Source organism: Euwallacea fornicatus, chromosome 35 (genome assembly GCF_040115645.1).
Source record: "Euwallacea fornicatus isolate EFF26 chromosome 35, ASM4011564v1, whole genome shotgun sequence".
Lineage (NCBI taxonomy): Eukaryota > Metazoa > Arthropoda > Insecta > Coleoptera > Curculionidae > Euwallacea > Euwallacea fornicatus.
Genome location: NC_089575.1, coordinates 2,312,386 through 2,328,484, shown reverse-complemented (window position 1 = coordinate 2,328,484; position 16,099 = coordinate 2,312,386). Strand labels below are relative to the sequence as shown.

General features: G+C 37.4%; 1 protein-coding gene across 1 annotated transcript in view; it reads right to left on the bottom strand.

The window, feature by feature from the left end:
• Positions 1 to 11,352, bottom strand: part of LOC136348840 (homeobox protein SIX3-like) — a 29,814-nt gene extending 18,462 nt beyond the window's left edge. The window contains exon 1 of the mRNA XM_066299995.1: positions 10,523 to 11,352. Coding sequence (XP_066156092.1) covers positions 10,523 to 11,214 — 692 coding nt within the window. The 5' untranslated portion in view covers positions 11,215 to 11,352. The remainder of the gene's footprint in view (positions 1 to 10,522) is intronic.
• Positions 11,353 to 16,099: the final 4,747 nt, after the last annotated feature.

Genomic DNA, 16,099 nt, shown 5'->3' with positions numbered 1-16,099 from the left:
TCTTTGTTCGATTCAATATTGTTGCCCAGCACAACTGTCTTCCTCTATTGTCTGTTGACTAATAGAGCTATCAGCGACTGATGAGGCGCATTTATCCGACTTATGAGGATAATCAGCGAAAACGGGTCGTTTCATTAGGCGGTTCAACATCCCGCTGAGAAGGTCACTCATTCATTTGTCATCTCCACACCACCGCAGCTTGATCGGGTTGTTTTCTTTTGTAACTTTCGGAGAGCTCATTAAGACCTAAATGGGCTTCGTGTGTGCCATGGAAGTTTCGTTTCCATGGAGAGAAACAATTTTCGAAATATAATTTATTCACGTAAAGCAATTACAAAACGAGCTGATCCCGAAAGAGCATTCATTAAAAATTTGACGACTGCGATCCGACAACTTAAGCCAATTGCGAAGCGATACAATGGAGGCAACGGGCCAGGGAAACAATGAAACGTTCACTTGTTTGCTTTTGAACTGAAATCGAATTTAAAATTTATACTCTCTGCTCTTTGATATACTCGAAATCCTTTGTGCAGATTTTTGTTTGGACGAGGGCTGATTGCTTTCGCAAATATTCTTTTTCGGGGAACTTAAATGAGATATAAGCGAATCCGATCACTCGAAGGCGCAGCACACTTATTCGAGCATACGGTTCATCCCTCCTTTGATATTTTCAGATTTGGCTGTGTTGTTCGTTCGGATCAAAAGAATTTTCTGCAGCAATCAATCCCACTATCGTAACTTGTGGAAGCACCTTCATTCGGGGGAGCTGCATTTTTATCTATAGTCTGGCGGTTTGTGGCGAAGACGAAAATGTGACGGAAATGGCAACATTGCAACTAAGTGTTCGACGTTTGTCTGTCAACGTGAACTTGGACTATGAAGAAATAGAAATTTTATAATTTACGTTTAACTTTTACTTTCTTCCAATGTGTACGGGTATAAGATCAGAAACAAAGCACAAAAAAAAATGTTCGTTACCTTTTTTTCTGAACATATCTCAAAAACCTGCAAAGTTGGAGCCACTCGGTTTTTGTAATTACGTTCTTGACGTGACCATCTCAAACTTTTCCCAGTTAACCGGCCTCATAGCCCTCATAGTTCTCAAGACACACGACGAAAGGCGTACCTGGGGACCACATATTAACTTAACTTAAAAGGATAATTTAGTGAACGATCTTCAAAGTCGACTCATTCAGACCAAGCACTCTGTGTGTTTTGGAAAATTTGACAAGGAAAATAATAAAACACTTGCCCATTCTGAAGCTACAAAACCTCAATTTCAAACGCGTTCTGTACGATTTTCTCCCATATAGAAGAATCACTATCAGACTGTACAAGGTGTTTCGCGAATACGGGCTTCTGTCCGTATTTTGAAAACTACGATTGGGAAAAAGTTGAAATTTGGGTGTCGTACTAGATACGAGGTACTCTATTGGTTAAAAATATTTTCATAAAAATACCACTTCCGGTCATACCGGAAATGGATTTCCATTTGTTTATTTTAAATAGAAGACCATGTATATCACATCGACTTTCGAATCTGCCTAGCATTATGAATATTTTTCATGTATAATGTACTATACACTACATTTTGCAGTTTTCGAGATATTTAGAATTTTCCGTCGCAGTTTTTAAGATACCGACGGAGGCCCGTATTCGTGGGACGCCCTGTGTAGCTGTCAAAGTTTACTGCTTTGTCACAGCCCCCAAATATGCATTTATTCCTCCTCATGCCGGACTCCATTTGGCAGTAAAATTACCCGAAAAGCACCTCGACCGCAAGTAATTACAAAGTGCGGTTTAAAATGTTCCATATTCATTTCATCTGAGTAATTTGAGCCGTTAAACGAGGGTCTCGTTCACGACGACGTCGTTTATACGGTAGATTTGCTCAGCTTTTCTTTAATTTTCGACATGGGCCCTCCTCGTATTACCTCCTCTGTTGAACTGGATGCCATCTGATATGTGCATGGTGTGAGTTTTGATGATGGTACGTACTCTCAAGGACGGAGCTTTTAAGGATAAAAGCAAATATTTCGAAATGGAAATATACAGGGTTTCCTAGAAACTTTGATACAACTGAGAATAGCGTACTAGCGTAAGTTCATTTCAATTTCCTTAGTTCAAATGGAACACCCTGTATGTTTTTACATTTTTAAATTCTACACGTTAAGATGTTTAAATGAATTGTTAGGCCTCACTGTTTTTAAACCTCAAGTTTCTAAATGCCATATGTGATATTTTCGCTCTGTAAGGCTCAAAAGTACGCTTGTAATTTCGTTTACTCTCTCCAAATACTAGTAACATATCTGCGGAATAATCAACTAATTCTTAAATAAAATAAAATAAAATTTTAATAACGTAAAGCAAACAAAGATTAATTTTCAGAGGAATTTTCACTTAAATATTCCGGAATCGTTTTATTTATTATTCGACACAAAATTCGGTTTTGCACGGTAATGACTAGACAAGTGAATATTACTATTGACTACGGTATTTTGGCAAAAACCGGTCATATTGCTTGCAAAGCCAACAAAAACATTTCGAACTATTAATCCTAAATATTAAAACTTGAAAATTTGATTAAACCGATTAATTACTTCTTAAATATGTTACTAGTGTTAGAAGAGGGTAAACGAAATTGCACACGTGCTCCTGAGCTTTATGCAGTAAAAAAATCGCGTATGGCGTTTAAACGTAAATTCTAAGAGAAGAGAGACTTAATAGTTATTTAATAATTTGATTGTGCGGAATCTAAAAATGCAAAAATTCGCAGGGTGTTCCATTTCAATCGGGAATAGTAAAAACGGTAAAATTCTAACATAGAATGGGTTTCGTCAAATCAAAAAATTTGTCATAAAACACTAATAGCCGTAATGGAGATATCGCCTTGTAACGGAATTGCTGAGACATTCTGCATATGAACATCTACGATGTCCGTCCTTGAAGCGCAACCAAGGGAAGTTCGGTGGTAATAAAAAAAACACGAGATCGGTTAAATTGGGGCAAAGTTGCGCAATTTAGAGTTCAAAAGTTGTTACAAAATTTGAAAAAAAATTGATATTTTTGGGAGGTATTCGAAAAAAATTTAAATTTTGAAAAAAACTTTTTTGTTTCTTCCTTAGCTTATTTAGGGAATGATGAAAAATGATTAACACTTCAATTCTAAGTTGCGCGACTTGGCCTCTATTTAATCGACCTCGCATCTCTTATGGTTACCGAGATCTCCATAATAATTGAGCTCCAGAAATGAACATCCGGTACATATCTGAAAATACATAAAACCGGCAAGGATTAAAATAGTTTTTGTTGTAATTACATCCACTGTGTCGGAATGCTCGCTTTAGATTATTACCTCAGGTAGAGTGACATGAGCAGGAACTCGATTTGTTGTTATCTTTCCCTAACTTCACGCGATAAACAAAAACGGGTACGCGATGAAGGAGCAATTGGTACTGTATGACTGCGAAGTGGCGCAGTGGTGGTAATTGCAAATTTTCGCAGGCAAAATCGCACTTTGACGATGTTTCGGTGTGTTTCAAGGCATCGCTGCAGCGTCCCATATTTTGCACGGACATTGAGTCGTCTATATTTACATCTAACTGTAAGTGACCGACGCCACTTACTAAAGTAAATTCCCATATAAATATGCAAACACCATAAACGTGGGTCTCACCTTGTGGGAAGCTGGTCTATGACAGATCTTTAAGGCTGGAAAGCATCTTGTTACAAGATACCTCATCAATATTAACTTTGCGTGATTTTATTTGACATCATCGTATTTATTTTAGTATCGTTTACTGATTTAGCGAGGCGAGAGCTGAGAGCATTAGGTAAATACCCAGACACTTCTAACGATTAATTTAGCCGAGGATATTGGCAAATATTGTGTTAAAGCTCACGTTCCTGCTTCCAAAAAAAATTCCCACGTATCAAGCAAAGTCGAAAAGTCTGAAACAAAGTTGGAGGGTTTCCATTGTTCCAACTGCAACTGGAAATTTTCAATCAGAGAGAACAAAAGGCTGCCAAAAGTGTAACTCTCTCTTCGATCACAGTAACTCGATAGTTGCTCCAGCAAGTCACATTATCGACGTTAAAGAAAATAAGGGGGCTGTATTTAGGGTGTTCGTTTAAAGAGTCTATTATTACGTTACAGCACAATAGGGCAATCGAGATGTGCATATTTAAACTAGAAGGGTTGTTCTCCTGAGGTTAATCGATAGGAAAAATAAGACTAATCGTTTAATGCTTGAAATAATAACGTGCCAGGGTCCACTTTTGTTCAGTTGACAGAAAGTCTTCAAATTTAGTGTGTAATTAAGCCGTATAAAACAACAAAGTCATAATATCCAATTAATTCCCGGTGAGGGAATTATGCAAATGTACACTAAGGTTCGTGTCATGTATAGTGTTTTTTGATTGAATATCCCTTGAAAAAGTGCAAGCAATCCTTCGCTAGATGTTCTTGGCCGTTCTTTCGGGGATTAAAATCGAGATCTTATCGAACCCCAACGCCCTGTCACGGTTAGAAAGCAATTTCAGTGTCCCGTGGTTAAAGAAAACACTTGTAGTCTTTACTGGCGCCATAAAGAGCAGATTATTAGGTTTGAACGGTTTTTGGATCGAAAACCTGAAGTCCTTAAGTAAACAGTTTTTTTCGTTACATTTGCTTACTGGATTGTAATAACCGAAGTGACCTAAAAACCGCAATTTCAAGCTCAAATTTAGTGAGTTCGGGTCACCTCGTAGACCCGAAGTTGTTGAAAATTTGGGAATCCGAAGAGAGGAAAAGACGCAAATGATTTTACTTTCAAATTTCAGACATTATGTACTTCCATTCCACTCCTTTTATTGGAACTTGTGCATTCATGGCCGTAAATTACATAGACACAGTTTTAGTAAATTACATACAGTGGTCATTCGAAGGCTTTCAGAAGTAATATAAATGAAAAACAACTCCGGTAAGTATCAGGCAAACAGAAAAAAGTAATCATACACTGTCACAGCGTTTTGATAAATTACCTGGTCACAAGTTATTATATTTTATTGCTGTTTATTGAGGGAAAACAAAGAAATTACAGTCCATTAATATTAATATCATTGTCCACTTTTTTTCCAACACAATCCTCTATTGGTCAACGCGGAGTTTCAGTGACCAACAAATTCTTGTACAATACCTATGTAAATCTAAAGGGAGGGAACATAATTGCTCTAGTGCTTAGTCGACCATGCAAAAAATTTCCCTTAACACAATCACTATAATCGCTTGTGTTGGTAGAGAAAGGGGCCCGAAGCCTCAATATAGCAAAGCTCAACAATTCAATTTCAGTTGATACAATTTGCCTTTCTCGGGGTCGATTTTCATATCGTGCGAGAAAATCGATAATAATTCTAGTCACTAGATCACAACAAAACATTACCACCGTTTATTGTCCAGTTCCAGACCTGCCCGACTGGTCAAGCAAGGATTTGATTAGGTGACATCAAAAAGTGTAAGTGGGATTACGTAAAGATACATAATCCCATTAACGTGCCATGAATTAATCATTATAGCCGTGTAATAATTATACAAAAATGTTGAGAAATTAAGAGAAGTATTATAATTGTCAAGGAAAAACCTGTTTGCATGAGTGCGCTGTATAATTTTGTGTGATATGTTCGCCAGTTTCTTCCAAAGGTGTTTTATAGGTGTGTAACGTCAAAATCCAGTAGTTTAAGCGTCTTCCCTTGTTGAAAATTTTTCAATAAAATAATTCCAAAAAATTCTAGAACACAGCCAAACGTTTTTTTCTCGTCTTCTCCTAGACACGTTCTACGTTTAAAGTCAAATTTCGGCGGCTCAGGTGTCTTCTTCTCCAATTGCGAATTTTAAAATGAACTAGTTGAACAAAATTGCATTTTTAAAGATTGAAAATATAAAAATTTCGTAACGCCACTGCAATTTTCGTAAACGACTTAATATATTTTCTATCTGCTCCTGCAATTGCTGAACGTATGACATACAATTCCAGTGACTTACGCGTCTGCCTCTGCAATTGCGGGTTTTTATATAAACTAATTTCGCAAAATTCCATGTTTAAAAATTGAAAATATAAACAATTACTAATGCCATCGATATTTGAGGAAACATCCGAATGATTTTTCTCCAACGTCTCTTACAATCGCTCCACACATGACATCAAATTTCAGCGGTTTCAGTGTCTTCCTTTCCGTTCTCTTCTGCATATTTTTACCACAAAAAAAAAAAAAAACTATTGAGTATCAAAATTTGAATTTTCCAGTCCTTCGATGACTCCATATGATCAAGGGCCACTTGGCGCATTCCCCTTTTGTTTGACTGCTCAATGTTGTGACATCCCGAGGGTGTTCAAGAGTAAACAGTCCTCCAGTTAAATTGTTTTGTTTAGGTAGCATTTTATGACGTTTAAACACTTAAATACGTGCGTGCTCTTAAGCACTTAACATCGACAAGTGTCTGGTGCGGGCCGGATCCGCCCTCATGCAAAGCTGCAGTTTCCTAACTCCCAGTCAACTCGAGATGATAATTAACGGCCTTAACTTTTTTTCGTGAACTTTGTCATACAATGGTGAATCCTTAAATCGATCAGGCCCAGTGTTCAGATGCAAATGAGGTGTTAATCACACTATAAAATACCCCCGTAACGAATCAAGCTAATGGGTTTTTTTTTATAATTGTCCGTGGTTTAATGGCATAATAACCGCAGTATATAGAAAAATTGACTAAATTTGAATAGGTACTCTTAAAGTAATTAGTTCTACCCATATAATTCAGTCCAAATTACTATTTTTAATAAAGACATTAGCGGCCTTTTTCGCGTTTTTTTTTCCTTTTGAAAGTCGTTTTCTTAATGAATTATTTATGATTCTTATATCCCTATACTTACCTGTAGCTATACCAGAAATGCAGCGACCCAAAAGGAGCATTGCGTAGCAGATTTGAAGTTGAAGCTATTTTAGTTTCTTCGAGTGTCTGTTCCAAAAAGTCCACTTTTTTAAATAGAACACCTTACAGATTCTCGAATACTTAGATTTTTTATTTAATTCGAACTAATTACAGTATACGCGTTCAAACACTTGGCTCTAACTGCTTCCGAGATACAGAGAGCTTGGTAAAGAAATGTAGAAAAAAATTGCTCGTTTTTCTGCGACGAAAATTTAACTTTTTAAAATCGATCATTCTGTATGTGTTCGGACAACTATAATATGCACTCAAAGAGGATGTTTTCTAACATGCATTTTCTAATGCTTGATACTAACTGTTGGAGAGACACGGGGTCCTAATCCCACTTTTGGCTTTTTCCTTGTTTGTTCACTTAATTATCACTTCACAACTTCATCGTTTTCGCTAAACCCTTCAATACAGTCGCTCAGAGCCATAAAGACCGACCTTAAACACAGAGTCCGGCCTATCGTTTGACCGATCCGTGTGGCTCAATTCTATGTACCGAGGCGAAATGGGTCGGACACCAATTACCATGGCAGGAAAATAAGTTACAACTTAGATTTATCCCAGATAGCAGGACGAAGAACCGGCAATAATGGTTCCGGTAGTCTTCTTCAATGGGTCGTATATCATGGGCCAACTTGTAATTATGATATTCCGAAAGCAGACCTTCGTGTCTGGTATAAAAATACGATCGTTTACGGACCGGCTACTGTCGAAGTTTGTTTGATATGGGTTACCACTGGACATTGTCCAGTTTCGGCTTATGGTAAATGTTCGAGATCTCGCTTGATGGTAATATTAATTATTTATATGCCATGTACTCATGTTTTAATGAGGTCAAATTAGTGGAAAGAAACAACTTTTTTATCAATTAAGGTGCACCAACTGATCAATGATATTTCAATTTTAACTTATACAACACAAGAAATAATGGCTTCCAGTAAATGATTTACCGATCATTGTGAATGCTAATGCAAAAGTTTTGTCTATAAATCTCGATTCGATTGCTTCCAGGCATAAATAGTCATAAATACTATTGAATAAGACTCTCCTTAGAAATTCCTCTATGTAAAGCTCTATGTCTTCGAAACCATTAGAGACGAATGTAAAGAAACAATTCAAATTTGCAAACATATACTGGGTGTTCTATTTAAAACCGTTGATATTTCTTCGAAGAATGTGAAGAAAGAAGGCATTTCGAATTGTATCATTTATTATCGAAAACAATGCCAATATTCGTCTTTTTGAAATTTTGGTTAGGTATAACCTAAAATCAAGCTTCCAAAACAACTAAGTTTTCAAAGCTCAAAAGCCGCGAAGATTTACATGAATTTTTTTGAATGCAGAACGGCCGTAGTACTTCTGCATGAATGGCGATCTCGATTGTCATACGGGATATAGGGTCGGTTAAATGGAAAAAGTCTCATAAAGTTTAAAAAAATGTTATGACAAGCCCATTCCTGCTTTAAAAATTAATTTAGTTTTTAGCGAGTTATGGAAAAATCGCGAAAAATCTAACACTGCATTTTTTAATATGCTTCTACGGTTTCTAATCAAGCCGAAAGTGATTTTACAAATAAAACTTTATTGGGGCAATTTTTTATATAGAACCCTTCAGTCCGAAAAAAAAAAAAACAATTCCATCACCATTTATCGTGTTTCTTCTAAGTCCAAAATAAAGTTTTTGAAATATCCCTCAGGGTGGGATTTGAAAGATTTTTTTCTTGCATCATGCAAAACAGAAAATAATTACTGTTCTACGTGTTAAAGTTGGAAAAAAATCGCAGCAAAGTAGTTAAACGAAGTGGACGTGGCGGAACTCTGTGAAATCCAAATTGTTAACGCTCTCTCAGTGTTAACATCACGCTAGTTTCCATAGAAACAACAAATCTGGTCTATGCTCGGGTTCTATTTTAACGGTTTCACGGTAATTAGGTTGCAGTTAAAGATAACAGTACACTAATAATTGGGCCCTAAAATAGCCATCATTCACAGGAAAGATAGTTTCAAGATTTCGTTATGATTTTGCTAATATATGAATTACTTACAATTACTTAATTATTCCAATTTATAACAATTAATTAATTATGTATTTTATTTAATTTGAAATGGCACTCGACTATGTCTACCATCTTGTATTTCGCTTGCAAATCAACTTGAACACTTACAGCAATAATTTTAGTTTGTTTCGCATCATGGAAGAGGAAAGTCTCCAAAACCTACTACCACAAAGATTAAAAAAAAATTATTTTGCACCTTAGAAAGAAACGATGGTGTCAACAAATACGTTGTTAAGGAGGGTTTTTAACCGTTTTTCGAAAATGCAAACATTCAAGATGGTAAATACAAGAATTTACGTGTTGCCGCATAACACTCGGAAATAAATGGCGATTTACGTAAAAAAGTGTTTAACTAGTTTTCATCTTCAAAATCATTTTGGCCTTAGTTCAAAAACGACAAGGAAAAGTTAAAAATGCGTTGTTTAACTTCTTTCCATTTTTCTGGAAAAAGTAACACCTTAAGCAATTTGTAAAATAACCACGAATTTGTCATAAAGTCCTCTAAAACACCTCCTATTTAATAAATTCCATCTATCTTATAGTAACCGGGATCCCGTACATGTCGAACTAATTTGGGACCCACCGTATTATTTTATTAAAAACTTTTTTTGAATTTCTGTATCTGTAAAACAAGTAGAGACAGTTATAGGAATTCGTGCAATGGAAACAATCTCCTCCAAATTCGGATTGTAAACGTTCAAAAATATACACGGTGGCCCATTAATTTTAAAAAAGTCAAAATACAAAAAAGACTCTTCTGTAAAACTCTGTTCCGGCTCTGTATCTCTAATAGAATTAAAGTTGAGTATGGGGAGTTACATGATGGAAATAATCTCCTTTAAATGTGGTGTACAAATGCTCAAAAATATACACAATGACCTACTTAAAAAGTCGAGCTTCCGGGCTAGCAAACGAGCTATTTCGTTTCGAGCTTTTTCTCCATCTTCAAAGGAATTAAAGTTAGGTGTAATTTCTCATCTGTTGCTAATTCAGAACGTCTATCTTTATCTGAAATTTAACGGAAATTCTTTTGAAAATGGATCAAAGAGCAATATAGCAAATTTCTCTTTCACCTTAGATTTCTCAAGAATAGTCATTTTATTGATGATTATCGTCGTAATCAACATAACTTGAATTATATTCTTATTACAGAAGCTTTTGGGCTCTCTATAGATTAAACTGAAATCTACCTACTTTCTGTTAAACCTTCAGTCTCGTTTCAATTCAAATTTTAATCCCTCGCTTAGTACCCAAAGAAACGAGCTTTTAATAACCCAAAAGTTCATCTGCCAAATCGGCTTTATGACTTAAACAACCTTGCTTAATACATTCCCATTAATTGGAAACTCTGATTCACGTAGCCAGAGTTGTTGCGACTGGCGATACTGCATTGAGAAGATTCATGCGTTCACTGTAGAACTCTAACATTCCACTCATTGCGATTTTATGGATGAAAGATGGAAATATTCCTATCTTAACCATATTGACAACTGACCTGTTTTTCGCAGCAGCAGCCCTATCCCTTTGCCTGCGATTCTTGAACCAATTCCCGACTTGCGTCGGAGTGAGTCCAGTGGCTTGCGCTAGCTCCCTCTTTTTAGTTGGGTTCGGATAAGGATCCTGTAGGTACCATTCCCGTAACAATGATCTAGTTCTTTCCTTGAAACAATGAGTCTTTTGCTCCCCATCCCATATAGTCCTGGGCAAAGGGAACTTTTTTCGCACTCGGTATTTGTCCACGGGCCCCAAAGCTCTCCCTCGCAGCTTTTCCGCCTCCTGGTAGTGGGCTTCCAGCCACATGGCTTGAAGCTTCCCATGAGAGCTTTTGGTGAATTTGTGAGACTCTAGGATGGAATAGAGGTCCCTAAATTGTCCACTATGAAATGACACTATGGCCCTTGCTCTGAGAACAGCCTCGTTTCTGTTGAGCTCGCTGATGTTGGGATGGGCTACTGGAAGTGACCAAAGAAATCGGGCCAACCGTTCAATATCCCCGGATTCTTCCAGAGTCTCGCAAACTGCGGCAACTTGAGACACTGTAAAGTTTAATGTAGGGAGAGCGAATATCGGATTGGGGATTATCGGGCCAACGGGGATCGGGGCACTGATCCCCGGTGAAGATGACGTTTCCGAATGGGGCCCGGAGCCGGCTCCGGGACACAGGCCGGAGCTCAAACCCAAGGCCATGTGGCGGGCCAGCGTTGCAGCTGCAATTTTGACTAAAGTCACACTAAATTCCCGGATTAATATTCCCGCATTCACACACACGACACCCTCCCTGTCAGATCAAGAAGTCCTGATCACACGACCGCTGAAAGCTCTATAGCTTACAAAAGCGCACTGGAGCTTTGGGTATACCAAATGATGGTTCAGACCACCATTGGCAAGAGATGGGCAGTGACTAAAGCGCGCTTTCCCCATCTAACCAATCAGTGACGCGTTAGTGGGGACGGGGCCTGCCTATGGGAGTTCCGGGGCCGAGGGGTGCGCTTTTGTGCTTTTCACTTAACTAAAGGTGATGTATAAAGTGGTCCTCTCTCTATACTCGATAACTCTGTCAGTGCGATAAGTTTGGAGATACGCCTTTCACGTTATACCGAAACCGGGAAGTATGTCAATAATCTTGTTTGAGGTTTCTATACCGGTAAATGAAATGGGATGATCGGTGTCCATGGCAACGTATGGTGGACCTGGGTGGAGGGTGGAAGTGTGCCAAAGAGGTTGGGGGTTTGGGGTTAATCGATTTCTTGTCTTGGAGACTCAAAGGTCTTTTTAGTCCTACATTCACACATCGTAACAATTTTAAACTGTAGGAAACATCAAATGCCTGAAAAAGCTCATGATAGAGCAACGGAGTTGTTGAGCCTTGTAGTGATGGGCTACCTATTCGATCTATTTTAAAAAGAGAATATCTTTAAGTCTAATATTTTCGATAATCATGTCAGTCACACTTTCAATATCATTCCGTCTACGAGTCTGAAGAATAATTTAACGATTTGTATATACTCAAATTACAGTGGCTCGAGACGTTTTCTCTGTGAAAATTCCTCCTCCCGTCGCAATTATTTTCAAAATATACGTCTCAATCATGTTTTGAAGGAAACTTTAATCATAAAATGTCGAAAACTAGAAACTAAATTGGCATTAAAAAAACCACCGGTTCACCAATCAACAAAAGTGTTCGATATTTAACTAGTTGGAAAATGTTTAATTTTTGACCGTTCAAACTTTCATTTGCCACCACTGTGCGGATAGACTTACAACCCAAAACCGAAATCGGATGCGTCATAGCATATAACCATCTTTTTTTATTAGTACAGGCAAATAAAGACAAAAATATATATACAAATATGTTCCTATCGACGTCATGCAGCATCTGTATTTGGATTAATGGAGGATCAATGCGTTTAGTTTTGATTTTTGTCTTCGTATAAGCTCGTATAATACAGGTAGAGGCAGCCATATGATTTGGGCTAGAGGGTGCTGAACGAACATGATTTGATGACATTTGCACAGTGGCCACAACTGAGATTTTTAATGATCAAAATCAAACTATCTTCTTATACACTGGCACAAATTTGTGTCCCGTCCCCCGTGTGATCGATAGTCGAGACAAAAATGTTCTTTTTATTTCCATTATTTTTGTAATAAACAATATGTTTCAATTTTTAAAATGCTTAAGAAAAATCGATATTTTCACGACAGACGCAACGAGACAAACTTTATGCGCCCATACAAAAGAAAGGGTAGATTAGGGGTGGGTTGATAAAGAAAGTTCATGCCGCTACATGTTGATATACAATAGATGCAATGTAGCCGGATCGACTTCTAAATCAATTTTATGGTTTTTAACCATGATTTTGGGATTTATTTGATATATTATGTTGATGCGAGAATAATAACGCAAACTTTTCAGGTACCATCACCTCTACAAAGGAAATGGAATGTTTAAAGAACTATCGTATGCCATTACATTATGCGGTTATAAAAATAGCATTGCGAGATTAATTTGTAAACCACTATCGTGGGGTTGTTTCGAAACAACATTTTCATCTAAGGAAAACGGAAAAAATTATGCGAGCACCATGGCAATATCGTTTGTATGAAGGAAAGGAACTGCCACGAAAACCGGATTTACTAGCTGTTATGGCAATTTTAGAGCCAACATTTTTGTATGAAATCCGAATGACCAAATGTGTCTCATCATAAATATATCAAAATATGTTTCATTGATACCTCTTCTATGGCCCGAACATCTGGTGTTTATACGAGCGCGGGTGGCGATATACAGGGTGTCCATTTAACAGTTCCTCGGACTGCTGTGTGAGTATCATATTGGGATTTCATAAAAAAATCAATTATGGAGATGTGCAGAATATGGGATTAATAAGAGTAAATTTCAAAATTTGTGAAAACCCTACAAGGTGTCTCAAAAATATATACGAATCGTTATAAAAAGTGTTTTTTTTCTTAATGGAACACCCTGCATTTTTTTCAAGCGATAAAATCCTCTTTTGATCCTGCCATGGTTCCCTGATTGTTTTTACCCTGATAAGCAGGGAGTCTAACCCATGACGAGTTAAAAGAAGTTTTAGAAATTTGAAGTGCCCCAGAAACAATTAACGTCACAGCTAGCTTAAATTAGATTTTGATTATTTTAGGACATATTTTCGTGTAAAATCCCCCCCTTAACACGAATATCCATTTAACCGAATATACACACAAGGTGTTCACAATAACAATTTTAATTAATTTCACTTTTTTTGTTATTATTAATTATTTCAGGAAAACCTACATTCATGGCCATGTGCCTGAATGTTTAGCATGTGTTGCCATGATTGCCATGTTGTTGGTTCTGAAATTTGACACCTCAGTGCCCTCCTGCCTAATTTCGCTTGCGCTAATGTTTGGTCTTGCTACCACTGGTAAAGTGATGTCTAGTTCATTTTTTTCTCCTAATACCCTCTTCTTACAATTTTTTCTTCACAATCAAGACTTCCTGTCCATCGAAAACGCTCCTTTAGACTTTTTAGGCTCCTTGCTTTAGAACGTCCTCCATTGGGAAATCGCTGTGCTCTGTTAGGAAACGTTCAAAACTTCCATCACATGTAGCAATTAATAAATCATGCTAACAAGGTCTTGTTGAATATGTGTACCTCATTTTAATGGTAAATTTTAAAACAAGAGGATTTCGAAGGAACGGAAAACCGTAAATGAGCTGTCAAAACCTAAAACAAAGGATCATCGAAATCATGGTAAAGCATCATTAACACTGAGGTACTTAACCGTGACTGCGGGTTGTCTCGAACTAATTAATAATCACATTAACATTGAAGAGAAATAGGGCGTTATTTTATACCAAAATTAAGAAAATTGAATTTTCGTCCATCTTAGGTCACAAAAAACTCACTACCTTTTTTGAAAAAATCAAGAAAATTGAAGTGGAAATTAAAGTTTCTATTGTGAACATACTGTTTGTATTTTTGGCTAAATGAGCATGCATATTTACTAAGTTGATCTTATGTTAGAATACATCTTAAAACGATCACAGTCCAGCTTAAGCTAAGCACCATATTCATTTTTCATGAGGCACTTCAACTGTCTAAAATTCCTTCCTAAACGTCCTAGCTTTGAGTCACTGTATCTCAAGATGGAAAAAAATCTTGGAACTAACACAGTATCGTGAAAGGAAACTGTTACGTGAAAACAATGCAGGTTTTCAAAAAACGACACTTTAGGACACGTCGTTTTTTTAAGACACCCTGTAGGTTGCCACCAATTTTCAAATGTACCTTCAGCAGCCTGATATGCATCCCTATAACTGATTCTTTTACGAAATCACAAATAAACTCGTAGGAGTCCGATGTGCTATTAAACGGACACCCTGTATACCCTTAATGGTTTTCACGATTGTGTGTTATTCATCCCAAAAATCCCTCAACTGGAGCTTCTCGGAGAATCATGCAGAGGGTCATTTTCATTTCACTGAAACTCACCACTTCCTGACTATCTTCCAGCTTTAACCGCAATCTCATGGATCTTGTCCGTTGACAAATTTCTCTTGAAAATGAGCAGACAATGGTCAACGTATTATGGCCTAAACTGTCCGGATAAAGCTTCATTTTACTGAATGAACTGTGGTACTAAACCCATCGGGATGGGGGTGTCAATCACTGCAGAGGAAATCCCCCATTTCAACGCTAGAACGTCAGATTAGCACCCTTCTCAAGCCAGGCTACACGCGGGTAGAACAATGCTGTTGTTTGCCTGCTTTTACCTAAGGCGATTAATGAAGATTAAAACCGAGAAAGGAAATTAATATTAGATATCAAAATACTAATACTAAGTCGACCAGTTCTGGTTACAGCTGAGTCTGTTACCGAGGGAAGAAAAGCAAAGCTTATGAAGGTGCTTAATGAGCGGTGATACTTAATGCATGTAAATGACATTTCAGTTGGGTTTGCACAGCATAATGAATAATTTAGTCGCTGACATTTCACGGCAGATCTCTCGAAAGCGGTAGCTGAGATAAAATCTAATTTGAAGGAGTAAATAGACGTGGGTTATCTCTTAATCTTCTCAAGGGTTGCCCACACAAAACGGTTACAGGGAAACGCATTAGGCAGGCGAAAGAGCGTGGCAGAGATCACGGGTCGATACAATTGTCGTCAAAACTAGACGACATCAATTATCACTTAAACGCGTTTTAATTGGGCTCTGCCGGAACTAACGGCTTCTAGGAGATTGCGAAACAAACCTCGTTGACCCCCCAGGGGTGGGATATTCCCCATGCTCGTTTGTCAGACAATGAAAACGTAAATAAGGAATGAGCAAAGAGGGCGAGACGAGAAGTCGCAATGAAATCAAATCCGGACCGAGGAAAATAACTATAAAAATTGAAAAAGGAAATTTCTTTTCAGACTCAATTGTTTCGCTTCGCTGAGTCGAAATGGACGCTGCATAATCCAAAGGGTGAAGTCAATTTGCTTTCGTAAATTAAGAGTAATAAAGGAATCTTGGAAGTGTCTACTGAAGCCTCGTCAGTGTAATTGGAACAAATTTACCTTTCTAA